The 27,998-nt window shown below is 55.6% G+C and overlaps 1 protein-coding gene and 1 long non-coding RNA gene across 5 annotated transcripts; one reads left to right on the top strand and one right to left on the bottom strand.

Annotated features, from left to right (window-relative positions):
* Positions 1 to 850: 850 nt before the first annotated feature.
* Positions 851 to 27,998, top strand: PLOD1 (procollagen-lysine,2-oxoglutarate 5-dioxygenase 1). Of its 3 annotated transcripts, none has more exons than XM_019639829.1 (20): positions 851 to 1,031; positions 1,652 to 1,702; positions 8,506 to 8,597; positions 9,521 to 9,654; positions 10,089 to 10,252; positions 11,348 to 11,460; positions 12,797 to 12,860; positions 14,341 to 14,438; positions 15,306 to 15,407; positions 15,978 to 16,109; positions 17,639 to 17,760; positions 19,025 to 19,129; positions 19,557 to 19,682; positions 19,990 to 20,131; positions 20,745 to 20,858; positions 21,534 to 21,599; positions 22,255 to 22,359; positions 23,981 to 24,127; positions 25,137 to 25,262; positions 26,680 to 27,998. In XM_019639829.1, exons 1-20 carry the CDS (start codon positions 956 to 958, stop codon positions 26,833 to 26,835), a joined length of 2,235 nt encoding a protein of 744 aa, XP_019495374.1. In that variant the 5' UTR covers positions 851 to 955; the 3' UTR covers positions 26,836 to 27,998. The 3 variants fall into 3 exon arrangements, with proteins under 3 accessions (XP_019495374.1, XP_019495376.1, XP_019495375.1); XM_019639830.1 differs by lacking the exon at positions 1,652 to 1,702 and adding an exon at positions 4,040 to 4,320 and having other exon boundaries at positions 964 to 1,031; XM_019639831.1 differs by lacking the exon at positions 1,652 to 1,702.
* Positions 2,387 to 7,691, bottom strand: LOC109381294 (uncharacterized). 2 transcript variants are annotated; one of them, XR_002123687.1, is made up of 3 exons: positions 7,261 to 7,691; positions 5,170 to 5,388; positions 2,387 to 3,189 (listed from the first exon to the last, which is right to left on the bottom strand). It is a non-coding gene; the product is annotated as an uncharacterized LOC109381294 (long non-coding RNA). The 2 variants fall into 2 exon arrangements; XR_002123685.1 differs by having other exon boundaries at positions 2,387 to 2,627.

Genomic DNA, 27,998 nt, shown 5'->3' with positions numbered 1-27,998 from the left:
AGGGTTCTTTTCTTCCCCCAGAGATGGATGCCGCTAGCTGACATCTGCTCCAGGAGCCCTTGTTCTAGAGATCCTTGAGTTGATTGTTGGGCTTTGAGAAGATCAGCCTGTGAAGAGACCCTAAACAATTTCTTTCTTAACTTCTTTCTCTCTTATTCATTCATTCATTCATTCACTCATTCATCAATGAGACCTCAGGAGCAAGACCTTCCGTGGCTCAGAGGTTCCCTTTGCCTCCTGGCGACATACAGCCGATTAAGTGATTCCCCGCCCCCACCCACCCCTTTTTTTGGGGGGTGCTGCACTTTCTGCATTTCTAGCAGCCAAGGAGGGCCTTGGCAGTGGTGTGGATGCCTCTCAACACACTCCTACCCACCCCTCGCTACTCAGGCCTCAGACTCTCACGCGTATGGGTTTAGGGAAGGACTAATAAAATTCTAGGAGCTGAGTCTTACTGAGAGCTTGTCACGGGGCAGTTCTAAGTGCACTACAGGTAACAATGCCATTAACCCGTGCAAGAGCCAATGAACAGGTGCTATTATAATTCTCACTTTTCAAGCTAGGAAACTGAGGCTCATGGCTATTGATACGATCGAGGCTTGGCGCGAGCTCTGGGTTATAGAAATGTTGTCTCTTCCCCCCACCCCTGCCTGCCCCTTCTTGGTCTTAGTGAAGCCTCTTCCAGAAGGGAGAGAGGAGTGAGGAACGGCGGAAGGACCCGGGAGCTGCGGGGGAAAGGCCCGAGGGAGCTGCTTCCACTTGGAGAAGCCTCTGTTTGGGCCAGTCTGCCGGAAAATCCTTCCCCCTGGGGAGGGCGGCAGGGAGGGGGAGAGGGGCGGTGCGACACCGCCCCCAGGGCGGGTCCAGTGCGTGGCAGGGGGACCCGCTGGCCTCGTCGCGAAGTTTCCGGCCTTTGAGCGCCGCTGAGCGGGCTGGACGTCCCCAGACCCTGGCTATGCGGCCCCTGCTGCTTCTCGCCCCGTTGGGCTGGCTGCTCCTGGCCGAAGCGAAGGGCGACGCCAAGCCTGAGGGTGAGGGCGCGGCCCCGGCGGGCAGGGGAATCCGGGGCGGGGCGGGTGCAGGGGGGCTATCTAGGGGCTGCCTCGGTAGGGACCGGTCTGTACGCGGTGCGGGGGAGGCCTGGGCTTGCGAGGGGATCTGGGTTCCGGGCTACTTGTCCACCGACTCACTGATATCTTGGACAAATCACTTCCCCTCTTGGGGCTGTGGTTCCCGCATTCGTGCTTCTGGGAGGGAAGGAAACAGCTGAAGTACTCTTCAGCAGCCAGAGGGACTCATAATAATAGCACTCATAATAATTACAGTGGCTGCTATTTATGGAGCACTTCTATGGGCCAGGCATCAGTTAAGCCTGATGGCAACCCTTGGATGTGCGTCCTATTATCCCCGTTTTTCAGTTGGGCAAACTGAGGCTTCAGACTTGATTCACTTGGCCAAGGTCACACAGCTTGTGGGCCTGGAAACCTGGATTAACACCCAGGTGTGTCTGGTTCCAGAGCCCAGCTTGGGCCACTAGGCCTTGAAACCATGGGTGTGGGTGGTTGCTGGGTGGTGTGGAAGGGGTGTCTCACATTGCAGAGCTGTTGGCACTTTCAGCCATGTCCTCTGTGGTCTGCTCTGCCCCTGCCAGGTGGGTCTGACTCTCTCCAGTTTGCCCATGAGGAAACTGAGGCCCAGACAGGTACTGTGACTACCCAGGGTTTTCCAGTCCTGGAGTGGTTGCTTCGAGATCTGTTGACTCCAGGTCTAGTGTTCCTTCTACATCCCCAAGGCAGAAGGGATTTCAAAGGGGGCCCCACTGTCCTGAGTGAGTGGATGCTACTCTCCTTCCCAGCCCTCCCTGGGGCACCTCCAGGGCTGCCTGCTGAGCTTCTGAGAGCCCCAGGAGGACACAGACTGTGGGCAATCTCAGGGAAGCAGAGCTGGACTGTCCACACCTCCCATGATACTCTGTTCCCTGGCCCCACCCTCTTGGAGATTCTGGGAGCTGGAGGGGCAGGGTGGTGGTTTAGCAGACCCTTGGACCAGAGGAGGGAATGGGAACCACCATTTCTTTCTTTCTTCTTTTTTTTTAAGATTTTATTGGGGAATTGGGGAAGGAGAACAGCCAAGTTGTTATCCTTCAATCTTAGTTGTGGAGGGCACAGCTAGCTCGCCATCCAGCCAACCGTCTGCAGCTCGCAACCACTTAGCTCAAGGTGCCATGTTCAATCTTAGTTGCGGGTGGGCATAGCCCACCATCCCATGTGGGAGTGAAACCAGAAACCTTGTTAGGAGCACATGTTCTCACCAGCTGAATCATCCTTCCACCTGTTGGCAGCTCAGCGGCAGGTCATCTCGGGCACAGCTCACTGGCCTATGTGGGAATCGAACCTGCGACTGTGCGGCTCAGAGCTTGCACTCTTAACCAACTAAACCACTCGGCCGGCCCAGGAACCACCATTTCATGAGTATTCTTTTGTGCCAGGCTGTGCCCAAGGCCACACATCTCCTGGTGGTTCAGCTGGTGGTGCTTGATCTCCATGAGGCTTGTTGTCCTAGTCTACAAAACAGGAGCCTTGGAACTTGACTCCTAGAGCTCTTTCAAGGATTCCATAGAATGAGGCCTGTTGGTGAGAGTTTAGGTCAATGCCTGGCCCATAAGGCATTTTCTGGCCCAGTGCTGCCAGCTTTCCTGGCGCATCCTCGCAGGACAGTAAGAGAGGTAAAAAAATCCAGTGAGGGAGGTGCTGAGCACAAGGCTGGGCTGCTAGTGTGTGCAAAGGGCCGGGGTCCACTCACTGGCCGGCAGCCAGGAACCCTATAATAGCCTTTATTTTCCCTGGGCCTCTCTTGGCTCTGCTTCTGTTTATGTGAACTCCCTCCACCCAGACCATCCCATGAGAGAAACTCTAGCCCCGCACAAAGAAGCCCAGAGAGGTGTGTCACAGAGGGACCAAATCAATGACAAGGCTTCAGGTGCCCTGACGGCCAGCAGGTGATGGGAGGAGGCAGAGTAGACAAAAGGCAGCCCCCACAGAGGGTGCAGGATTCACTGAGCTAATCCAGGAAAGGCATCTAGGAGATAGCAATCATTCATTGATGGAGAAGGGACCGGGTCCCCAGGTATGGCGCTAAGGTCAAGCCACTCTCAAGTTGAAGCTCTGCTTCCCTTGCTCCATTCAGACCCTTTGGATAAGTAAGGAATCATTACGATTTGCAGATGGGAAGACTGAGGCCCTGAAAGGTTAAACACCTGGTCTCAGGTTGCTACAGCTGGTTGGCTGGGACTCAGACCCAATGCTCATTCCTGCAAACCCCTCCTCTGGGTGCGGGGGCGGGGCTGTTACCTGGAGACACTGCCTGGAGGAGCCTGCCCAGCTCCCCCAGACCCAGCTGAGGTGGGACCCTCAGTCTCCTGGCCAGGAGGACAGACTGGGATGGTAGTTTTTCCTGCAGGCCTTGCCCAAGCTGCCCACTGACTGGTGTCAGGGAGGGAGCACCCAGAGAGGCCAGCTCCTTCCTACCTCGAGCTGGGCCAGGACACCCAGTGCAGCACCAGGTGGCTGGGATGGGGCAGCTGCTGAGGAGTGTGTTCCATTGAGGCAGGCGTAGGGACAATATTGTGTGTCCCTTGGGGAATAGTGAGGTCTGAGGTGGGGCAGGGTATTTGCTACGGAGACTTGGGGGTGTGGTGGGTGGAGATGCTCGCTGCAGCTCGTCCACCCTTCATCTGAACACCTGTGGATGTGGCACGTGGAAAGAAAGACGGAGAGGGGGCTCCCAATGGGGGGGGGGACGGACGCACAGAGCTCCTTACCCCAGTGGACGCCCAGTTTGATGGGGGAGAAACAATCCTTTGCTCCCAGAGAGCCCTGTGGCTGAGGGAAGAAATATTGCCCTGTCCTGGGGGAGCCCTGAGACCAATGTGGGGACAGAAAAAGGCCTTCAACAGAGCAGCATCCAAACAAGCAAATTTCCATAGAGCTGAGGGGGCGTGAGAGTCCAGATGCCACATGGTCTTTTTTCCCTTTTGTAGAGACTTCTAGCTGATCCCCGCTCATTCCCTGGGCGCTCGCCTTTCCCTATCGGCCTTGGCATGGAGCTGGAAGGACCCACCAGAGCCTGGAGCTGCTGAAATCTGAGGCTCCAGGGATGTCAGCTGGTCTTGGGTGGGGGCTCCAGGTCATACCGTTCAACGGTGGGGAATGGAAATATCCCTGGAGTCAGGCTGGCTAAATGTGTATGAGTCAGGAGGGGAGAGCCTAAGGAGGCCTGAGGCTGCAGAAATGAGTGGGTGTCCAGACTGGAAGAGGCAAGGTTGGCTCCTGGGCACTGGGGATCCCCATCTCCCTCCATTCTGCCTGACCCTGTTTATGGCTTCCGGTCAAGCCCAGGGTGAGCATGGAGGCTGGGGGAGGAGCTTCGTTCATTCCCACCACCCCAGAGAGCAGATCGGGTGTGTCATGACAATGCCTTGAGAGCCAAGGCCACTCTTGCCTTGGGCAACCCAGTCTCTTGCCTGGGTTGGCACTACTTGGGACAGAGGGGACATCAGCCAGAGCATAGTGAACCCAGCCTGAGTCCTCAGCCTTCCCTTAGGATCCCAGAGAGGTGTCTGCACTCCCCCAAGTCCCCTGGCTCAGCCTCTCCGCATCATTCTTGCTCTCAGGAAGGGCTCCTCTCCATCCGTGACCCCCAGGGCAACACCTGCCCCCACGCATCTCCCTCTTTTAGGGGAGGTTCCCTATGACAAGAAGGCATGCAGCTGCCATGGCCAGCTACTGTGCTGAGCACTTTACAGACATCAGCTCATTTAATCCTCACAGTCTCTGGAGGAAGGTACATTATTGTTGTTATTACTCCTGTTTTGCAGATGAAGAAACAGGCACAGACAGGCTAAGCTACCAGCCCAGTGACCTCTACTCTGCCACTCTACTCTGTTTATCTCTGCTGACCCTGGATTAAGGGTCGTCCATCTGGGGAAAACACAGATGGACTTTGGGCAGCAGGTTAGGAGGGCTGAGAGCCCTGGGCCCCAGGCGGCAGCTGGGCCAGACAGAAAGCAGGTGGGCGGGGCCCTGGTATGAGGAGAAATCCTCCACATTGACGCTCCGTGGGTTGCCCAGTGCTCTGGCCAGCCCCCATTGAATTGGGAAAAAACCTCACCTCGTGACTGGAGCTGTGTGCCCGCGCTGGGCGTCTGAGAGAAGGCGGCTGGCAATGCTGGATTCAGTCTTTGGGTGAGTCTCAGCATTGGGGATGTTGACTGGGAAGTGGTGAGGTGAGGAGCATGGGCCTTTGGAGTTCCAGCATATTCCCTTCTCACTTCACGACTCTGCGGCCTCAGGCAGGTTTTTTAGCCTCTCTGTGCCTCAGTTTCCTCACCTGTAGAGGTGGGATAGAAATATCACCTCCTGCATAGGGTGTTGATAGTTAAATAAATGTGATAATGAATGTAACACACTTCATGCAGTGCTTGGCGTCTAAGTAAGGGCTCAACCGGTGGTAGCACTTAGCAGCCTCTCCTTCCCACAGTGCTCCTTAAGGCCAGATACTAGGCCTAAGTCACACTCAGTCCCAACAATGGTGACAGAGAGGGAGACCAAGGAAATAAAGATGTGATGAGCCCGGCCTGGCAAAGGGAGTAGGAGCAGGTTAATACGGGTACACCAACTGCTAGGCACCCTGACACTGCACGGCACGGACTGACTAAACACATAAGGGGATGAGATGAAGGAGGGCTTCTTGGAGGAGGTGGCCTGGGACCTCTTCAGGGAAAGGAGCGAGTTTAGCAGGCAGGACAAGGGAATAGGTTGCAGGTTAGATTCACGGAGACAGTTCCATGGGGGTGTTGAGAGGTGATGCCAGGGTCCCGTTGGGAGGGGCCTGCCTTGGGCTCTCTTGCTGTGACCCACCTTCCAGGCCTCTGCATTGGAGCGTAGGGTCAGAGGACCATGGGATGGGTTGAACTAGAGGTTTCCAAATGTGGCTGACATCAGAAATCCCCTGGGAAATGTAGGAAGAATCTAGACCCCTGGGCCCATCTCAGACCTGGGGTCCAGGGACCCAGGAGTCTGAATTTCACAACTTCTCTTGTAATGCTGACTTGCAGGCAGGTTTGGGACCCTCTGGACTGAGTGATCTTGTGGGGTTCTCGGCCAGGGAGGTGGGTGCTTTGTAGCCCAAGGAACACAGGATTTGTTAAGGCCCCATTACAGGCATATGGCAGCCTCCAGGGAAATAGAGAAGACACAGGCTGGGTAGGAGGAAGGTGAGCATATGGGAAGGGTCTGGCATGGCCTGGGACCCTCCCCTCCACCTCAGCTAGACAGTCTCCTTAGACAGACAGATGGAGAGACAGACACCCAGCCAGTGCGTGCAGAAGTTAAGAGGTGCTCTCATTTAGGCACTTGTGTCCAAATCCTGGCGCTGCCACCTCCTAACCCCCTTGGGCAAGTTGCTCACCATGTGTGAGCCTTGGGTTTCTAACTGGATAGGGGGGTTAGTGTGTGTAAAGTGCTTAGAACAGGGTCCAGCATGCAGAAAGTGTTTAATGAAGGATAGCCATCATTGTCACTTATCTGGAAGCAGAAACCGGAAAAAGGAGCCTCAAGACGCACCACTCCGTCTCCCCTTCCCTCCCCGGCTGCCTGACTTCAGGAGCCCCTGATCCAATGGAGAATCCAGAATCTCACACACACACACACACACACACACACACACACACACACACACACACACACACACACACACACACACTGGCTTTTTCCATCCATGAAATATGACACTCTTCCTGTCCCCAGTAGCTCCTGTAGACAGCAAGAGGGCCCCAGAGCTGGAAGCTGTTGCTTCCTCACCCGTGTACGGGGGCTTAACCATCCTGGCAGGAGCTAGGGGGAGCCCTTCCCCTCTTTCCTGGCCCCCAGGGTCAGGTGGTGAGGTCTCTCCTCTCTGCACACCTGCTTAGTGCATCCACTGCCTTCTTCTCCAGGTCCCTGGGCCCACCCCGAGTGGATTCCTGCCAATTCCTGCTCGGCCGCCTGGCGCCAGCCCCCTGCTCTGGGGCCAGCAGTCTGCCCTCCGCTCAGCCGGCTCTGCCAGGCTGGACCCCTTTGTTCTTTTAGCTCAGGCTCCTCCTGACTTCCTGGGGTGGGAGTGGGGGTGTCTTACCTGCTTTTGCTGGCCTGGCCACACCACTTGGGGGTCTGTTCACCTGGAAAAGTGTTAAGTCCTGGGCCCCAGTGAAGAAAAACTCACCCAGGAGAACAATGAGGAATGCCGCGAAGTGGGGTCCTGCCTCTGAGGGCAGGAGAGAGGTCAGGAGAAATCTGAGAAGGCTTCATGAGGTGGTGGCAGGGAAGAGGCGTCACTGTCACTGGCTCTGGGACCTGGAGGAAGGTTAGAGAAAGGGCAGAAAGAGGGAGCCCTGGCAGGAGGGAGCTGCCCAGCGAGGTGAGACTCTTGGTGGGGGGAGGGCCCAATGAGCTCATCTTCGGGCTGATCAACAAGGGCCTCGAAGGCCACAGCAAGGCATTTGCTTCTCACTAATCAGCTCGTAGTGTGTACCAGCATCCCGACAAAGATTTTATAAGCCTGATCTCATGGGATTAGTCCGGCAGCCCTGGGAAGTAGGTGCCGTTATTATCCCTGTTTTATAAGGGAGAAACTGAAGCTCAGGAGGGTCAAGGACTCCCCAAGATCACACATTGGTACAGAGCAGAGTCAGGACTCTGACCAGGCGGGCCAGCTGTACAGTCCTCAATTCTCAGAGAGCGCAGCCTTGAAGTGTCTGGGAGGGGCTTTCCAGGGCTCCCAGAGATGCCATCCGGGAAGCTGTTTCCTACAGGTTCTATTACAGCGGTGAAGCCACACTACAGAGCCCGAGAGAGGTCCCTTGTTAAAAAGGGGGTACACCTGCTCTAGTCAAAGACCAGGATTTTAAGGTGGTTTCCACTTCGAGTCGACTCTCATTGGTTCTCATGGTTTTGGGAGAATCCAAAGACGAGTGAGGCTCAGCAAGAAAGCCTGTTGGGATTGATTAGCAATGTCTGCCCTGGGTGCAGGCATGAGAGTGGTGGCCATCCCTGGGCTAATGTCTGACATGGCCAGAGAGGTCCTCCTGGTATTCAGCATTCAGAGTGAATCCTTCCCTCTGCCCCTGTGTCTGACCAAAGCCCCCTAAAGCCGAGAGACCCAGTTCCACAATGCAAGGTGCAGACACCTCTGGTCTGGACACTTCCTCCCCTATTGATCAGTTACCAGGTGGTTGGAGCCCTGGAGGAGAACTGGGAGATCCAGGTTACGTCCCGGCTCTGTCACTAACCAGCTGAGTGATCTTAGACATGTCTTTTCCTACCTGGGCCCTGGGCTCTTGTCTGTGATGGACATGGAGACACATGCTGCAGGGTTTGGCAAGAACAGAATTGGGAACAGCTACCCGCTCCTGTCTGTTACCTGTCCTCATCCTCCATCCCCATTCACCACACCCTTCTCTCTCCCTAGACAACCTTTTAGTCCTCACAGTGGCCACGAAGGAGACGGAGGGGTTCCGACGCTTCAAGCGCTCAGCCCAGTTCTTCAACTACAAGATCCAGGTAATAAGGGGCTCCCCTGGTGGGGCAGACACAGCCGAGGGGTGTGTCTCCTTTCTCCAGCTGACTTGGGGCCACACAGAAAGCTTCCAGAAGCCTGAAAGATGAAGATGAGTTAGGAAAAGCAAGAAGGGAAAGAACCTAAACAAAGTCCAGGAGGGGCTGGAGATGGCGAGTGTGGGGGAAGTGAGACTGGACAGGTGTGTGGTGGGCATAGGACTCACCTGGGGGTGGCGGGGTGGCTAGTTTAGAGGGCAGGCCTGGAACCAGAATTTCCACAACTTCCCCCGGCTGATTTTTGGGATGGCCACAGTCTGGAGACCTTACCTGTACAAACCCTGCTCTAAAGAAACGTGGGCTAATGCCCAGTCCATCAGTGTCATGGACTTGGTGTCCTCTGCATGTGGCCCATGGCTGAGCCCTGCAGGGAAACATTCCTCCATTTAGCTGAGTGTGCTGAGTGCCTCCTTGTTTGTATCAGGCGCAATGGAAGGCACTGGGGGTGATGGACAAGACAGACCACGTCACTGCCTACACGGCTTGCAATCTAGTGGCATTAAGCCAGAAAGAAAGCTTACTAGCTCACATGAATGAGGGTTGCAGTAGGGGGTTGCTTGAGACATAGCTGGATCCAGGGGTTCAAGCATGGTAGAAGCTTTGCCTTCTCATCTCTGGGCCCTGTTTGTTTTCATTGGCAGACGTGCTCTCTCTATGGTGGCAACATGACCACCAGCCACAATGCTTACGTGCCCCAGCTTCTCAACCTCAGCAGAAAAGACAGCCTTTCCTTAGTTTTAGTGGAACAGTCCCAGGCAAGAATCTGATAGGCTGTGCTTGGGTCACATGCTCAAACTCATGGCTATGGGAAAGTACTCTGATTGGTTATCATGATCACATGACCACCCTTAAGGGGCCTTTCTCTGCAGGTGCTGGGCCTGGGGGAGGACTGGATTGGGGAGAAGGGGTCATCAGCAGGTGGAGGGCTGAAGGTTCGGCTGCTGAAGAAAGCTCTGAAGAAGCATGCAGACAAGGAGAACCTGGTCATTCTCTTCACAGACAGGTCGGTGGCTAGGGGCTTCCTGGGCGGGGCCCTTGAGCAGAGAGATAGAAGAATATTCTAAAGGGAGGCCCTCCTAGGACATCGGGGATAAGGGATGATCACTCTGGCTAAGGTTGCCTATAGTTTTAGGGGGTCTGTGGACCCCAGGAAAGACCCTCTGGTATATCCCATTCTCATTCTTGGTGAAAGATGAGTGAGGGGACCTGCCTAGGTATGACCAGCCATTCTCTGAGTGAGAAGGGCATGGGTCATGGGGACCATTGCTCTCCCTGGGGGTGGGGGCATGTAAACATGGCGGGCACTACAGGGCAGATCCATTCCATAGACGACGGGAGGAAGGGGATGTGTGGAGAGCCTTGACTGAGATCTCCTGCCTAGGCCCTCACCGTGCCCCTGCTCACCTCTGCCCCGTCTTTTCCTGGCTCTGGCTGCAGCTACGACGTGCTGTTTGCATCAGGGCCCCAGGAGCTCCTGAAGAAGTTCCGACAGGCCAGGAGCCAGGTGGTCTTCTCGGCTGAGGAGCTCATCTATCCGGACCGCAGGCTGGAGGCCAAGTACCCTGTGGTGTCGGATGGCAAGAGGTTCCTGGGCTCTGGAGGTGAGGAGTGTGTGGCTGGGCTGGGTGGGCTCCAGAGGGCTCTGCCCGCTGCCCTCCTGAGGACCCCCGCTTGCTTGATGTCCACATGGACGTCTCTCAGGTCCCACACACAGAATGTCCTGAGTAGAACTGGTTTTTTTAACCCTTAAACCTGCTCCTCCTCAGCCTTGTTCATCTCAATAACAGGCACTCACCTGCACAGGGAGAAACCTGGGGGTCACCCTGATTCCTCCCTTGCCTTCGCCCGCCTCAGTTCCTTTGAGAGTCACATCACTCCTACTTCAAAATATCTCTTGAATCTGCCTTCTCATGTCTGCACCCACTGCCACCTTCTCGCTAGGCTGCTGGCCATCTGCAGTGGTCTCCAAGCTGCTCTGCCAGCCTCCACCCTCACCCTGTTCCGGCCCATTCTCCACCCAGCAGCCAGATACAAATCTACACACGTCACTGAATGGCTTCCCGTTGCACAGAGAATAAAATCCATATTTTATTCTGGATGTCTCTGTCCACACGGAAGGGGGATCTGTCCCCAGCAGTCACTTTTCCTCATTGGCTGACAGAGTTAGCACGGTCCAAGTGGCCTGGCCCTGGCCCAAGGGTAGCGGTGTCCCCTGGGATGGGACCCTCCCTGGGTGCCCACCCTCTCCCATTTCTCTTCTTCTCTCACCAGTCTGCCCTATAGCCAGACACCCGTGTAGGTTTTTCTCTCTAAGCCCCATGTGCTATGTGACCTTGGCTCAACCGCTGCACTTCTCTGGGCCAAGTTTCCCAGATAACTGTAGAAAAGGGGCTCCCAGCCTGTGCCCCACCAGTTCTGCTCTCCAGGGGCCCCTGGTCTAATCCATTCATTCACCACCTATGAGGTGCCTAGTACCTGAGCGGGTGCAGTTTCTCTCTGGGTTCATTGAGAACTCATCACTAAGTGTCATTAACTGGCAGACGAGAAACATCATCTCTCAATCTAGGAGAACTTCTGAGAGGAGGTGCGGCTTGTGAGCCAATGAGCGGGAGGTGGGAGAGGCGGGGCCGGGAAGAGGCCCTAGCTTAGAGGCTGGAAGCTAAGTGTCTGTCTCTGTGTCCCCATGCAACCCCCAGGTTTCATCGGTTATGCCCCCAACCTCAGCAAACTGGTGGCCGAGTGGGAGGGCCAGGACAGTGACAGCGACCAGCTCTTTTACACCCAGATCTTCTTGGACACGGGGAAGAGGGTAAGAGACAGCAGGCGGAGCTGGGGAGCCCCGGATCCCGCAGTCCAGGCTGCACAGGGAGCCGCCCCTCCAGGGCCTGAGCCCTTGGGTTGGTCTTGACACCCCCATTTCTCCATTCATTGATTCACTCATTTATTTATTGAGCGCCTGCTGTGTGGGTGACACTGTGAGGGGCAGGGCAGGGATATGGCAGTGAACAAAACGGTCAGGGTCACTGCCCTCGTGGACCCTCAAGTGGGGAGACCAGGAGTTTACAACCTCATGTCAGGTGGTGGAGATGGTGATAAAAGGAAGTGACAGGCTGAGCTGCCTCTCCCCCACTCTGCCTGGGGGTGTTCCTGGGGGGCTGATGAGAGCCTGTCTGCAAGCCTGTCTCTAGGCAGGGATCATCAAGGTGGCAGAACCAGGCCAGGGCAGCCCCACACCCAGCCGGTGCCCTCTGGGTAAGCAGGAAGCTCAGGGAGCTCTTAGGGGTCAGGCTTCCTGGATTCGCCCTACTTACCCTCCACCCCCCATCTGTGCTGTGCTTTGTGACCTAGGGTAAGTTACTTCCCCTCTGTGGGCCTGTTTTTATCATCCACAAACTGATGAAATTAAGTTGCTGAGCCTGTGCAGTGGAAACTATGAACTTGATCTTTTTGTTAACTTGGTCCTTCCTCCTTCCCCTTTGCCTCCGGTGACATTGCTTGCAGAAGCCCAGAGTCTAAACATAAAAGTGGAGCTGCTCTATATGGGATGAGGGCCGAGCCTAGAGTGCCCCTTGCCCTTTCTTGGCCTGGCCTAGGGCTCCATGAAGAAGCAGCATTGTGTCATGGACTTCGGGGCCAGGCTACCTGGGTTCAAATGCCAACTTAGCTACTTACTAGCTGTGTGACCTTGGGCAAGTTACCCACCCTCTCTGTGTCTTGTTTTTTAAACCTGTAAAATGCAGTGATGGTGGTATTTTCTCATAGGGATGTTGCATGGATCAAATTAATTAATTTATATATAATACCTAGAATAGAATAGTGATTGGCACACAGTAAAGTGCTAAACAAGTCTTTGTTACTATTATTATGGTTGTTGTTATAGTGGAACCAGCTGTTTCCTTAGATTCCTTCCAGTTCTGGGAGCCCCTGGTTCTGTGTGAAAGGAGCCACTAGACCAGTAGATCCCAGGGGCTTGGCCACCAGCTGGCCTTTCCAGGGCTCCCAGCTGCCCTGATGCGATGGGGCAAAGATGGTGTGGGGAGAGGGAATGACAGAGGTGGGAGGGCAGGCTGCCCACAGTGGGTGTGATGGAGCCCTGTCCTCTGCCAGGGCCTGTCCCTGATGCAGCCTGGTGCCCTTTCCTGCAGGAGCAGATCAATATCACCCTGGACCACCGCTGCCGTATCTTCCAGAACTTGGACGGAGCCTTGGGTAAGCAGCCCCTGTGGGGAGGGGATTGTGAGGGGGGTAAGGAGGTGAGGATTCCAGGCAGGGCCTGAGGCTACGGAGGAGAAGGGGCCGCTTTCTTTCTGCCCGCTGTGCTCAGAGATCACCTTCCTCATCCCCAGGTCCCCCGAGTCCACCTGGGTGTCCTGGGGCAGAGCTGTGTTTCTCTGTGGTTGAGAAACTAGAGTCATGAGGTCAGTCCCCACAGCCCTCACAGGGTTACCCGCCACAGCCCATGCAGGACACCAGGTCAGGGAGGCAGCCCCTCAGCCTGGGATGAGCTGAGTCATGCACACAGCAGGTACTGACCCCTGCCCGGCATCCCTGGCCCTTGTAGGTGAGCGTGCTTTGCCTACTTCCCCTGCCCTCCCACCTCCCAGGTGAAGGCTTGGGGCTGGGGGCAGGGACCGACCTGGCAGGGAGTTGGGAAGCAGAGAGGCCACGTGGCCCTTAAAACCACAAATGTCCTTGGGCTGACCCCAAGTCTGGCTGGTGATGACATGGCTTTGCTACTATCTTGCTGGGTGACCTCAGTCAAGACACACATATACACACACACACACACACACACACACACACACACACACACACACATCCCGTGGGCCTCAGTTTCCCCATCTTTAGAAAAGAGAAGTTGGACCAGATCACTGATGGGTATTTTATGGGGTATCACTTTGAGAATCCCTTTGAGAATCTGAGGAAAGCTATGGCTCCTCTCCCAGGAAGATGCAGGAACATTGTGCCCTTTTGCCTGTGGTTTCTGGGAGTTTATGAACCTAGGTTAAGAAGCTGAGTCCAGACCCCCTCTTGGGTGGGCCAGGAGTTTTCACAGAAGGGCTCTCCTCCCAGGGTCACCCACCTCAAAGCCCTCCCCCGCCCAGCATTTCTCAGGCCGCTGAGAAAAGGCCACTCTGCGTTTCATAACTGTCGGACAAGGCAGCTTCCTCTTATGTGTAGACTGACGAGGTCCAAGCATGGAGATTAGGACCCTGCCACAGGGGCTGTCTCCAGCCGGACAGGATCTGTCCTCTGCCCCGACCAGGCCTCCTTGTGTGGCTGGCATATCCTCAGTGCTGCTCTGCCTGCCTGTCAGAGCGGGCGTCTCCCAGACCGTATCTGTGGGGCTTGTCTGAGCTGTGTCTGGAGCTGGGATGTTTCAGGCCTTCACTTTCTCCCATCCCCTGCTGTCGGCTCAATAAGTGATCGCAGTAAATAACAGGGGTTGCAGTGGATTTCGTGCTCACCACGTGCCAAGTGTGGTGCTAAGTGCTTGCTGGACATGGAATCTTCCGACTTTTATCCCCGTTTTACAGATGAGGAAACTGAGGCTTGGAGAGGTGAAGTGACTAGCCCAGGGTCACACCTTGCTCCCCGAGGGAAAAGCTGGGATTTGAGCCCAGCTTCTCAGCCCGAGTTTGGCCTCTGGGTCTGATGCTCGATGGCACTGTGTTTTCTGACCCCCCAGATGAGGTCGTGCTCAAGTTTGAAATGGGCCATGTGAGGGCGCGGAACCTGGCCTATGACACCCTCCCTGTCTTGATTCACGGCAATGGGCCCACCAAGGTAGGGCGGGGCCCCTGCCCCTTGGGAGAGTGGGAGGGGGCCAGAGCCCAATTCTGCCCTCACTGTGACCACACATCTTCTTCTTGGGGTCAGGGCCACCCACCTGGGCCGCCTACCTGGGCCCCACTTTGAGCTTGCTGCCTCTGACCTCACATCTGAGTTCAGTGTGGCACCTTCTTTCCTTACTGTGGTGGTCGGTGATGCCCTGTCATTCTGCTGGACCACAGGCCATAAAGGAGGTCACTGTCCCCATGCAGGTCTAGGGTGGGCTGCCCCACGTCATCCATCACCCCAGGGGAGACTCGTTTCTTCATTCAACAAACATTTATTGAATGTTTGCACAAAGGCATGAAACACAGTCAGCCATGCACAGGGCAGACTGGTCCCCGTGCTCCTGGAGCTACAGAAGGGGCTGGGGTGCAGACCGGCGCCTGGGGACTGACCCCTGGCTCACAGCGTGTTGCTCTGAGCATGGTCCTCCATCACCTGGGCCAGAATCACGTGGAAGAGGAGCATGTTACAAATGAAGATTTTCTGACTCTACCCAAGAGCTGTTCAATTGGAATCTCTGAGGGTTAGAGCCCAGGAGCCTGCATGTTACAGGCTCCCAGGAGATACAGAGATGAAGAAGCACCGGAGCACCGAGCCCTCCCTTTGCCCTCCCGCTGAGTAGCTTTGGTGATCTTCGGGGGGGGGGGGGATGAACACACTCTCCAAGGCCCACCCCAAATCAAGTCACCTTCCTGCCCCCGTAGGGGTAGCAGGCGGAGGGGTTGCGGGTCCACCAGGGGCCCAGGGAGATGTGCCTCGGTGGTTGCAGGCGGGAGGGACTGGCCCGGCTCCTCTCAGACCCCTCTTCTCCCACAGCTGCAGCTGAACTACCTGGGCAACTATATCCCGCGCTTCTGGACCTTCGAGACGGGTTGCATTGTATGTGACGAGGGCCTGCGCAGCCTCAAGGGCATCGGGGTAAGGCCGCCGGACACTGGGGGCTCTGTCCCCTGGGGTGGGAGGAGACGGGTGATTCTGGAAGAGACTCTGCTGTCTTTGGTGGGAGGTAAAGGGATCACTTCCCTGTCTGGGCTTCCGTCCTCCTCCTCACCCAGGCACCTCCCCCTGGAAGCCTTCTCAGACGACACATGGCTCCAGTTTCCCCAGATGCTGAGATTCCAGTTTCTTCTGCCTGGTCGTCCAGGCTCTCCTGCAACTCCCTCCCCATCCCACAAACCTTTTACACCTCATTTATGGCCCGCTTCAAATCCCACACCAGCCAAGCTCTCCCGACAGCCTGCCGTCCACTGGTCCTTGCTCCGAGTCTGAGCTCACGCTGCCACCTGTCCCCGCAGGGACATCCTTTCGCCTCCCTGCCAGTCCCTGCCTCTGCCCCCCTGCACAGCCTGCTCGGAGCTTCCTGGCCCAGACCCCTTCCCCGCGCAGTCCGCAGGCCTCCGCCTCCCTCAGGCCCCCCTAGGGGCTCGGCGGTGGCTCAGTGACTGGACATTCATTGCTGGGCCCTTGTGCCGCCCCCTCCCCATGCAGGATGAAGCCCTGCCCACCGTCCTGGTTGGCGTGTTCATCGAACAGCCCACGCCGTTTCTGTCCCTGTTCTTCCAGCGGCTCCTGCGCCTCCACTACCCCCGGAAACAGATGCGGCTTTTCATTCACAACCACGTGAGTAGCAGGTGCTTGGCGGGGTCACCCTGTGGCTTGGGTCAAGGGCCCAGCCTCACAAGGTGGCCTGACACCTCTGAGGAACTGACTGGGACAGGCTTGTCTGGGCCAAATGCAAGTGAGCAGTGGGCTGTATCCCCGAATCACTGGGTTGACTGGCTGGGTTTGAATTCCAACACCACTGCTTATATTGGCTATGTGACCTTGGGCGTGTTGCTCAACCTCTCTGTGCTTCAGTTTTCTCGTCTATTAGATAGGGATAATGATAGCGCTGACCACACAGAATTGCTGCAAGGGTTAACCAGGAAGACACATGAAGCACATGAAGCCTGGTGCATAGGCAGCACACAGTAGGTGCTCATAGCTGTCATCAGTGTCGTTCTTTTCCTCCTTGCCCCAATCAGTCCTTTCTAATTTGATCTGGTGATAGTCAAACTGGTTTTCATTCCTTGAGTTCTGGGGAAATGGGGAGCCCTGAGGCTTGCTGTTCTGTGGGGAGCTGGCCTGGACTCAGCATTCCTAGTTCCCTCTCTTTCCTGCCTCTCCTTCCTAGCTGGATCAAGTCCCACCTCTCAGCCTTGGCGTCCTCCAGTTTCCCTAACTGGGATCCCAGATACGCTCTCTAAATCCTACCTGCTCTCAAGTCTCCTCGTCTTCCTTCAAGTCTTCTCAGCTGCCCCATCTAGGGTTACCCCTTTGTGGGACCTCTCAGCCCTGAGAGCCTGCACCCCACCTCCAGGGACCTGGAGTCTCATACTCAGCTCATCTCTCTGCCTGTGTCACAGACATTCATTCAGCTGTGCCACATGGAGACAGGGTGTAGGCACTGCCTTCGGGAGGCTTCCAGCTTCTCTGCAGACATCAAGCAGTACACCCAATTGTGACTTTGGGTAGAAAAAGAGATGTGTCCCAGGCAGTGTTTGAGGACCTACTGTGTGCTCCATCTGCCTTGTCGACTCGTTAGAGTGACCCTGTGAGGGAGGCATGATTACCCTCCCTTTTTACAGGGGAGGAAACTGAAGCCGAGACAGGTGAAGTGACTCGTCCAAGGCCACACAGCTGATTGTAGCAGAGCCGGGCTTCGCTCTGAACCCTGGGTTTGGTTCTAAAGACTGCTCTGTCGCTTCCTCATGCAAGGGGCCCTGAGTGTGGACTTCTGTTCTTCCAAGTGTGGTCTCAGCATCACCTGGAGTGTTTTGAGACAGAGCAGATCCCTGGGCCACACCCTAGACCAGCATAATCAATGACTCTGGATGTGGGACCTTTGGGGTTGGGGTGCTGTCCTGGTGACAGAGACTCTTAAGAGGCCAGTGGGCCTGGCTTGGTCAGGGGAGGATGGTCAAGGATGGCCAGGGAAGGGCACTCCAGGCAGAAGGTCTGGCATGGGCAAAGGTCTGGAGTCTAGGAGAGCATGTGGCCAGGGATGTGCCAGGAATGAAGGGGAAACAGCTTGAAGTACCAGAAGGTGCTGCGGTCCCTGGCGCGGTACCCGTGTCCTCGTCCTCACCCTTCCATCCCCCACCCCCCAGGAGCAACACCACAAGGCTCAGGTCGAGCAGTTCCTGGCAGAGCATGGTGATGTTTACCAGTCTGTGAAGCTGGTGGGCCCTGATGTGCGGGTGGCAAACGCTGATGCCAGGAACATGGGCATGTGAGTTGGGAGCCAGGGGGATCGTGGTTCTCTCTGCTGACAGTGGTGGCAGGAGCAGTCGGCCGGGAGAAAGGGAGTTCAGAAGGCTGTGTGGCCTCTGGCAAGCTCCTGCCCCTCTCTGGGCCTCAGTGTTCCCGTCTGTCAAATGGGGACATAGTCTCCGTCCTGCGAACCTAGGGGCTCCTGGCTGGGGCTGAGCAGCATCACTAGGGTTCAGGAAGCAAATCAGAGAAAGAGGAAGGACTGGAGGGCCCTGAGTCAATAAGTGATGAACATTAGAGCAACAACCTCTGGTTTTTTCCCTTTATTATTAAAACAAACAAACAAGTAAGTTATGTTGACTATAGAAGAATTAGACTGCCCAGGTCTATGGTTGGCAGACTTCCTTTAAAGCAGCGGTTCTCAACCTGTGGGTAGCGACCCCTTTGGGGGTCGGACAACCCTTTCACAGGGGTCGCCGGGTACTCGTATGTGGGCGTATCTGCATGTGGGCCTGGAGACGGATAGAGGAGCGGTGTCTCGGTTCCTAAGACCATCGGAAAATATGTGTTTTCCGATGGTCTTAGGCGACCCCTGTGAAAGGTTGAGAACCGCTGCTTTAAAGGATTAGGCCAGTAAGTCTGTGTAAACCGACTTTGAGGGCTCTGCTGGTGTTAACATGAATGATCATGGCTGGGCTCCAGCAAAATTTTATTTACAGACACTGAAATGTAAATTTCATGTGATTGTCATGCAACTTCTTTTGATTCTTTCCCCAACTCTTTGAAAATATAAGATCATTCTTAGCTCACAAGCCGCATGAAACCAGGTAGTGGGCTGGATTTGGACCATGGGCTATAGTTTGCTGAGCCCTGGACCAGATAAAAAGAACAGAAATTTTTAAGGATTTGGTACAAGTTACCAAACTGCCCTACAGGAAGGCAGCACCAGTTTACCCCCTGGTCCCGGGCAGTGCAGGAACCTGTGTGTGGGCCGTGCTTTTCCTGGTACCAGGGCACTTGATACCAGTTGCCAAGCTCTGGGCCTTTGTCCTGAGAGCTCAGTAGCCCAGTGTTGGGTCTCAGAGTTGGGAGGGAACTTGGAGGCTGCTGGTCTTAACCTTGTTCACAGGCTGGCCCGACCTCTCTAAAGACCCTTAGCTGGTACCTGGTGATCCAGATGTGAGCAGGGGTGGAGCGTGCAGCTGCAGGGCAGCTCCGGGATCTTGGGTGGGGAGGCTGGACTGGAGCCTCAGCCCCGCTGACCCTGTGTCCTGTGCCCACAGGGACTTGTGCCGGCAGGACCGTGGCTGTACCTACTACTTCAGCGTGGATGCTGACGTGGCCTTGACAGAGCCCAAAATCCTGAGATTGCTGATTGAGCAAAACAAGTGGGGCTATGGGTGGGCTGCAGCGGGCGGGCAGGTGGGCCCTCAGAACGGGGCTCGCGGAGGCCCAGCCCTGCTCGTGATAGGCCTGGGCCCAGGCTGGGAGCCCCGCACCCACTTTCCTCTTCCTCCTCTGCCTTGGCCTCCCCTATTAGCCTTGGCTTGCCCCAGCCTGACAGCCTGGTCTTGGTCCAGGACGTTCCCCACCTCCCTTCTGCAAGCCCCGTGTTGCCCCCTCCTCCCATCCTCTGTTCCTAGCTGCCCTGTGGGAGGGAGCCGGTACCAATGGACCAAATGCCCCATTAGGCCATGCCCCAGGGAGGTGCTTGCAGCTTCAAAGGCACCCTCCTGCCCTCTCCCCACACCTAGCTGGATCTGCCCCAAACTCCCAGTGGGCAAAGGGACTCCCCTGAGGTGCTTCCTTTCATAGGAACGTCATCGCCCCATTGATGACCCGCCATGGGAGGCTGTGGTCGAACTTCTGGGGCGCCCTGAGTGCAGATGGCTACTACGCCCGCTCCGAGGACTACGTGGACATCGTGCAGGGGCGGCGTGTGTGAGTACCTGCAGGAGGCGCGCGCTCATCTGCCTTCTTCCCAGCCTTGCAGCGCTGTCCTCCCCAGTATTCCTGTCTTTGTTGCCCTCAAATTCCTGCTGAACCTGAAGCAAGGAAGACTGCCGTCAGACACACAGAAGGACTTTCTGACAATTACCCTGGGCCCACGTGCCCAGGGTAGGGGAATCAAATCAACACTATTCTGCCCTCCCGGCCTGTGACCTCCCCTCTCCTGGGCCCCTGACCCCCAGCCTGTGACCCTCACCCCCAGCCTGTGGCCCCCTCCATCTTCCTCCCTCTCCCTCAGTGGTGTCTGGAACGTGCCCTATATCTTGAACATCTACCTGATCAAGGGCAGTGCCCTGCGGACTGAGCTGCAGCAGACAGACATGTTCCACCACAGCAAGCTGGACCCTGACATGTCCTTCTGCGCCAACATCCGGCAGCAGGTCAGCCTGGGCTGGGCAGTCAGAGGAGGCCCTGTTGACAGGGAAGGTGGGCTACCTTGTCACCGCAGGCCCTGGAGCTTCTGCGATTCCAGCAGGGTTGCTCAAAGGCTTCCAGGGCCTGGTGAGAGCACCGGCATGAGGGCCAGTCCTCAGAGTTTGTGGGCATCATTTTAGCAGACCCAGTTTTCACACCCTAGATTTTACTTACATTTTTGACAGCGCCTAAAGAAAACTATACTTTCCACCTAAATGTATTCCAAGTAACGTGCCCAAGAGACATCCTTACCCAGTCCTTGTGTCCCACCCAATTTTTTTTTGTGGTTATTTCTTAAAATGTGACAGCACGATGATGTTTTCCCCGGTGCCTAAAGCTTCAGGATCAGAGCACCATCCTTTTCTTTTGCACATTCATTCTTTCCTTCCCGTTCAGTCCTCCAGGAAGCCTTCCCTGGTTGCATCCCCTGGGCCGAGGAGTGGGGAGATGGGGTGATCTATACTTGGTTCCCTGATCTTATGAACTTGAACCTGGTAGGCAGAGGGGCTGCCGTCATGCCCCATCCAGGGGCATGCAGGGGAGAGGTAGGGTATCTTCCATCCAGCCTGCTCTCCCCAGGATGTGTTCATGTTCCTGACCAACCGGCACACCTTTGGCCACCTGCTCTCCCTGGACAACTACCAGACCACCCACCTCCACAATGACCTCTGGGAGGTGTTCAACAACCCTGAGGTGAGGCCCTGGGTGGGTGGACAGGGGTGGGAGCAGAAGGGACCCCAGTGATCCTGTAGCCTGAGTTGCCTCTCTCTCAGAGCCTGACAACAGCTGGGACCCTGTGAGCTACCTGACTCCCTCCTTCCCAGGGTGCTTGTTGCACTAAATTTGGGTCGGAGAGGAGGGCATCTTGAGAGGCAGCGCCATCTAGTGGAGGAGGGGCCAGGAGTCAGGCACATCAGTCATCACGTAGTGGAGCCTCAAAACCTTTGGGGCCTCAGTTATCTTAGCTCTAAAATGGGTATATTGTCTCAGCCTGACTTGCCCGTGAGGGTGTTGTGATGATCAGAGGAGGAGAAACTGATGACAGCGTTTCTAGATGTTGCGCGCTTCTGGCTGACATGGGCACACGCCCATACCTGCACACAGACGTGTGCACACATGCACACATGTGTACAAACACATGCAAATGCCAGTTCCTGTGGGCACACTTTTGCGCCCAAACAGTACACATATACCCAGTGGGCACAGGCGCATCGCGGCTCCCTCAGGCAAGCACACATTCACTTATATTGTGTGTGGCCTGGGGGGAGGAACCCCCGCTTGGAGCATCCCATGGAGTTGAGCAAGGGGTGAGCCCCAGCTGGCCCGGGCCAGGCCCGAGGACCCCAGCCCACTTCCCCCTCCCTACAGGAATGGAAGGAGAAGTATATCCATGAAAACTACACCAAGGCGCTGGCAGGGAAGCTGGTGGAGACGGTAAGGACTGGGTGCCTCCGAACACAAAGCTACTAGATTTATACCTGACACCTGCCGTAGGGGAGGAAGGACAGAGGAACAAAACTGGCTGACCCTGGGGGAGGAGGGGTGCGAAGGCACCCCTTTCTGTGCTCTGACAGTGCTCAGGGTGAGAGAATGGGCAACGGGTGGCCCTTCCTCCTGTTGGTATGTTCCAGCTGGAGTCCGCAGGGGCCTTGGGGGTCTTAGGCTTCTTCCCTGGCCCAGGCAGGAAAGAGAAAAACATCCCCAAATGTGGTATCAATTGTGGACGATGGCCCCTGGGCCAGGAGTGGAGAGCGGGTACCCCTCTGCTCCCCCGAGAGCCTGAGCGCCTCTGCTCCCTCGATGTGCACGGTCCTTTCCTGGCTCTGGCACTGGTAGCTCTGTGACCTCGGCTGAGAAAGGCCAGCTCTGAGCTCTACTCCCCTCTCCCTTCAGCAGCTCACGGAGTCCCTGCTCCGCGGGGACACTTGTGGGGATACTCGGAGGGCTCACAGACCGGGATGGGAGGCAGGGTATGGACCACAGGAGGGGCTTTGCCTTCAGCGAGTTCCACAGAGGGCCATGGGGACAGGGGTAGGATGTGGCAGTGCCACTCTGGACCCCTGTGACTGAGTCCCTGCCCCCCCCCCAGCCTTGCCCGGACGTCTACTGGTTCCCCATCTTCACGGAGACGGCCTGTGATGAGCTGGTGGAGGAGATGGAACACTACGGCCAGTGGTCTCTGGGAGATAACAGGGTGAGGGTACCAGGCGCCTGGACTGGGGCTGTGGGGAGACCGATCACCCCTCCACCCATTCCTGCCCTCCAGGCTCTTTTCCTGGCAAGCTTGCCAATCTCTCTTTATTTATTTTACTTTTTAAAAAGATTTTATTGGGGAATTGGGGGAGGGGAACAGACAAGTTGCTGTCCTTTTGTTCTTCAGTCTAGTTGTGGAGGACGTCGCTTTACTGGCACATGTTGGTGTTATCATTGCGCTCTTCCCGGGTGAGGCCGATCAGTCGCCGGCCCCTGGATGGCCACTCATAGCGGCTCTTGGCAGCTCACTCTGGCTGCTGGCCACACACGGTAGCTTATGGCAGCCCACTGCAGCCCTACTGCAGCCTACGCCATTGCTGGCGACTCACAGAAGCCCAGCTCCAGGTTGAGCTGTTGTTCACCATCTTAGCTGTAGAGGGCAGCGTCACTGGCCCTCATGTGGGATCCGAACCGGGGCCTCTGGCGTCTCAAGCCAGCTCTTAACCAACGCATCACTCAGCCGGCCTCAATTTCTCTTTAGATGGGGACCCTGGTGGGGGGTCTGCAGGCACTTAGTAGAGGGATTGAGAAAAGGGATGGAGTACTGGTCCTTAAGCTGCTGTGACCACTGGGTGACTTTGACATTCCTTTATCCTAAATTGCTGCTTCCAGTTCCTGGCTTATTATTAGAGTGATTGAGCTCCCTTCCCCAGATTGGGCGTGGAATAGGGGAGGTATAAGCAAGTGTAGATGAGGCAGTGACGTCAGGGCCAAGTTCACGAGACAGCAGAAGCAAGCGGCATGGTGGGCGGGAGGAGCTGTGAGTTCTGTGAAGGTGGAGTGCCATACCTGCACTTACCTTGGAAAGTTCAGGAACCATTTTTAAAGGCCCATGAGCCCCCGGACCTGGGTGCCTCAGAGACCAGCTAACCTTTGACCAGGCAGCCGACTCACTTGTGGTCTGGTTACCTGCCTAATCCACGTGCTTTGGTGCTGAAACCATCTCCAGAGCCCAGTAACCTCCTGCTTTCTGGGGTCTGGCTAATCCCTGTGCTCCCATGGTGGGGCCAGGCCCTGGGATCTCGGTGCCTGAGCTGACCCGTGGCCCTCTGCGTTGGTTTTCTAAGCTGTGTCACAAATTATTTACCACAAAGCTCAGTGGCTTGAAACAATACCTGTTTATCATCTCTGGGTTTCTGTGGGCTGGGAGTCTGGTCCTCTGCTCAAGGTCTCACAGGACTTCAATCAAGGTATCACCTGGGGTTGAGGCCTCATCTCGGGCTCGGGGGTCCTATTCTGAGCTCAGGTGGCAGAATTCGTGTCGCTGCAGCCGTAGAACTCACGGTGACTTGCTTCCTCTGGGCCAGCAGGGGACAGTCTCTCTCTTCAAGATTCTCCTTTAAAAGGCTCACTCAGGATAATCTCCCTTTTGATGAACCCAAAATCAGCTGATGAGTTACCCTAATTTCATCTGCAAAACTGCTTCACTTTTGCCCTATAACCTAATCTTATCCCATCAGGTTCACAGGTCAAGGGGATTGGACAGAGCCTGTCCACCAGGTGGTGGGAACCTGGGGGCCGTCTTAGAATTCTGCTCACCCAGTTCTCTTGGTCACCCTCAGGACAGCCGCATCCAGGGGGGCTATGAAAACGTGCCGACCATTGACATCCACATGAACCAGATCAACTTTGAGCGGGAGTGGCACAAGTTCTTGGTGGAGTACATTGCCCCCATAACGGAGAAGCTCTACCCCGGCTACTACACCAGGGTGGGCATGCCTGGGGCACAGCCAGGATGAGGGCTGGGGGTGGAGTGGCTGGGGAAGGGAGAGGGGGGAAGAGGGAGAGAAATGTTCCCAGCTTGGGAAGAGGCCTGAATATTTGGTCTCCAGGTAGAAGTGGAGTTTCCTCCCATCAGGCCTTGGGGCCTGGGAGGCGGGGACACTCTGCCTCCAGCCTCTGACTGCACAGTGATTCTTCGAATCCTTCCTCTGTGCCCTTAACCCCCACCACATCAGTGATTGCTATGCCAGCTCACCAGACAAGCCCCATTTAGCCAGCCAGCAAGCGCATTCCTCCCCTCAGTTTCTGTCTGGCTCTGTCACTCATATCTGTTGACTGCCTTTTTGGCTTTCACACTCCTTCCCTCACTTACTTCCTAGTTCACGTGGTTTTCTCCAGACACCTGCTTTGAGTGTGCCTGGGCCCTGCCCTTAAGGAATCACCAGCCTAGATAGTTGTCAAAAAGGGTCATGAGGGTTAGATTCATTCCCTCCATCCTTCCTTCCCTTCTCTTCCTTCTCTCCTTCCCTCCCTCTCTTCTCTCCTTCCTCCACTTCCTCTCCTTCCTTCCCTTTCCTTTTCTTTCTTCCCTCCCTCTGTCCTTCCCTTCCTCCTTACATTTTTTTTTAAAACTGGGGAACAGTGTGTTTTTCCAGGACCCATCAGCTCCGAGTCAAGTAGTTGTTTCAATCTAGTTGTGGAGGGCGCAGCTCAGTGACCCATGCGGGGATCGAACTGGCAACCTTGGTGTTATGAGCACTGTGCTCTAACCAACTGAGCCATCTGGCCACCCCAATCTCCCTACATTTTTACTGAGAACGCTTTCTGTGCCAGACACTGTTCCAGGCCTGGAGAACACAGCATTAAACAAGCCCGCCCTCAGGGAGCCGACATCCTGGCAGATTGGATGAGTGGCCCCTTCTGTCCACCCCTGCCTGTCCTGGCCTTCGTGGCCTCTCTCTAATGCCAGTTCTCTGTGTCACTTCCTTGGCACAGGCCCAGTTCGACCTGGCCTTTGTTGTCCGCTACAAACCTGACGAGCAGCCCTCGCTGATGCCACACCACGACGCCTCGACCTTCACCATCAACATCGCCCTGAACCGGGTCGGCGTGGATTATGAGGTGAGCAGGGGCCGCCCCGACCCAGAGAGCAGGCAGGAGGGAGGGCTGACTGGTGAGCAGCTTACAGGGTGGTTGAAGCTGGGGGTGCCCAGACACGCCAGCACCAGAGAACTGGCGAACAAGAGAGAAAGGGTGCCAGGTCCATGGCCAAGGCTTCCTAGATGAGGTGGGTCTGGAGCACAGCGTGGCAGGAGGGAGAGGGCTTTGGGCACAATAGACCCGGGGCACAGGAGGCCTGGGGCCAGACTTCCTGGGCCTGGGTCCTGCCTCTGCCCTTGCTCTGGGGTCTCAGGCGCGTCTCTTAGCCTCTATCTTAGATGGGAAAACTTAGAGTGCCCTGCACAGAATTGTTGTGAGAATGAAATGAGCTCATCCAGGTGATTGCTCATGTGGACCAATAGTAAGTACTCAAGGAATGACAGCTATTAGTAATAAGGAGTTTGGGGTTCCCATCATCCTGCTTTGGCAATGGCAGGACAGGGTTAGTCTGGGTGTGGAGCGCAGGTTTATGGCTGGAGGGGAAATCTGGGGAAACCAAGAAGACATGAAGGTGAGGAGGGAGCAGTTCTGGGGGCCTGCGGACCTGAACGGAGGCCTCTAGGTGTGATCAGCTACAGAGGCATTCGTTCATTCATTCATTCATTCATTCACTCCATAAGCTACTATTTTTTAAGAGTTTTTTGGGACTCAGTCCTGGCTTAGGCACTGTGAAGGACACTCATAAAAACACCTATCTTTTTTTGAGAGTTTGCAGTGTACCAGGGATTCTCACAGGGGATGATTTTGGCTGCTCCTCAGGGGATATTGGCAATATCTGAAGACATTTTTAGTTGTCACATCTGCGGGGGTGCTACTGGCATCTAGTGGGTAGAGGCCAGGGGTCCCCAGACAGCCCCCTTAAGAAAGAATTATCTGGCCCATAGTATGAATGTACTTAATACCACTGAACAGTACACTTAAAAATGGTTATAGTAGCAAAGTTTATGTTATGTGTATTTCACCACAATTAAAAAAAAATGACCTGGCCCAAAATGTCCAGAGTGCTGCTGAGGTTGAGAAACCTGGTCCGAAGCTCTTACTGTATCATCTCATTTAATTCTTACAACCCTGTGCAGTTTAATGCCCAGAACGGGAAACTCAGGCTCAGGTTGGTCACAAAGTCAGTAAAGGGTATAGGCGATGTTTGCTCAGGGTTGCCTGAGCCAAGGTCAGTGCTCTTGACCACTTGGTCTTTGCTGAGTATCTTCCTTAGGCAGCTTATAGCTGTCCCTCCACAAGGCATCCCAGGCAGGCTGTGCTGAGGGCTGCTTGGCTGCGGTGGCTCAGATGGGAGTGTAGGCGCCCACAGGGAAGAGCCCAGCTTCTTGGTGGGGAAATGATACTTCCTGTTGGGGAATTGACACTTTCTGTCTCCCAGGGTGGGGGCTGTCGGTTCCTGCGCTACAACTGCTCCGTCCGAGCCCCACGGAAGGGCTGGACACTCATGCACCCTGGGCGACTCACGCACTACCACGAGGGGCTCCCCACCACCAAGGGCACCCGCTACATCGCCGTCTCCTTCATCGATCCCTAATTGGCCAGGCCGGGACACCTTGGACCTTTTTCTCTTTGCCAACAACCACTGCCCAGCAGCCTCTGAGGCCTCGGAGTCCCAGGGAACTCAGTCCAGCAAGCATGCTCTTGACCTCCCATTGCTCTTGGAGCCATCATTGAGAGATTGGGCTGCAGGCCGGAAGTGTGCACACCTCCTTGACTGAGGCTTTCCTGGGGCTCTGGACCCAGCCCTGGGAGATACTGTTCACTTTCACTGCGTTGAACTAACTCATCCTTTCCCATTTGTCTTCCTGAAAAACTCAGTCCTTCTTCCTGTGCGTCTTCCATGGGGCAAGACTTGATTAGAACTGGGGCTTACCCAGCTGCCTGGAGAGACTCTAGGGGCACGGAGCCATACCCCAGAGCTTCTTCCAGGCCGAGCTGCACCCCAGGACCTTCCGCTTCGAGCTTCAGGGTAGACACAGAGACCTGATCAGACTCAAGTTCCCACCCTGCCCCTGGGACTGCCGAAACCCCTTCTTCCCTGGCTCCTGTCATGAGAGCAAAACCTTGTCCCCTGGAGACAGTGACTCAGAGAACCTGGAAGACAGGAAAGGCATCAATGCCACAGCTCTGCCCTCTACTTGACCCTTGAGGGGGTGGGGGAGTGAGTGATATGTCCACACACTGCACTGCGTCCCCCTGTCCTGGATGCCTCCAGAGAGAAAGACAGGTAGTCAGAAACAGGAGAGCTTCTATTAAAGGTCATTCAAACCACTGAGTGGGAGATGCTTGGGTGGGTGAGTGTGCACGTGTCGAGGCGACTGTCTGCAGGGAGAAGTTTTAAGAGCCCATGACTGGCAAGAAAGTCTGTGTCAGCCAACTCAGGGACTTGTGTTTCCCAAACAAACACATTTATATATTCCATAAACCGTGTCATTTGTATTCCGTAAGCCCTTATGTGTGAGCAGGCACCAAACGCCTAGGGCGTGCTTCTTCATCTGTCAAGATTGGCAGGAGGTGTCACCTCCTTGCTGATGCCCTTGCTGACCACCCTTCCTGCAAACATGAACATTGGAGAACAGAGAACTTCTGGTCTTCCAGTGCCTCCCCCCTCCGCCCCCGCCCCCACCGCTGTACCCTGGACAGATGCTCATAGCACCAACAAGTCAGGGCATTTATCAATAAAAAAGCTAACATCCA

Source organism: Hipposideros armiger, unplaced genomic scaffold (genome assembly GCF_001890085.2).
Source record: "Hipposideros armiger isolate ML-2016 unplaced genomic scaffold, ASM189008v1 scaffold_46, whole genome shotgun sequence".
Classification (NCBI taxonomy): Eukaryota; Metazoa; Chordata; class Mammalia; order Chiroptera; family Hipposideridae; genus Hipposideros; species Hipposideros armiger.
The sequence above is the reverse complement of the archived record's forward strand: the minus strand, read 5'-3'. Positions and strand labels throughout refer to the sequence as shown.

Excerpts from the sequence above, each read along its gene's own strand:
- PLOD1 (XM_019639829.1), top strand. The coding sequence starts at position 956 with ATGCGGCCCCTGCTGCTTCTCGCCCCGTTGGGCTGGCTGCTCCTGGCC. Across the intron at positions 1,032-1,651 it reads GGGCGACGCCAAGCCTGAGG|GTGGGTCTGACTCTCTCCAG; the intron begins GTGAGGGCGCGG and ends TGCCCCTGCCAG. Across the intron at positions 12,861-14,340 it reads GAACTTGGACGGAGCCTTGG|ATGAGGTCGTGCTCAAGTTT; the intron begins GTAAGCAGCCCC and ends CTGACCCCCCAG.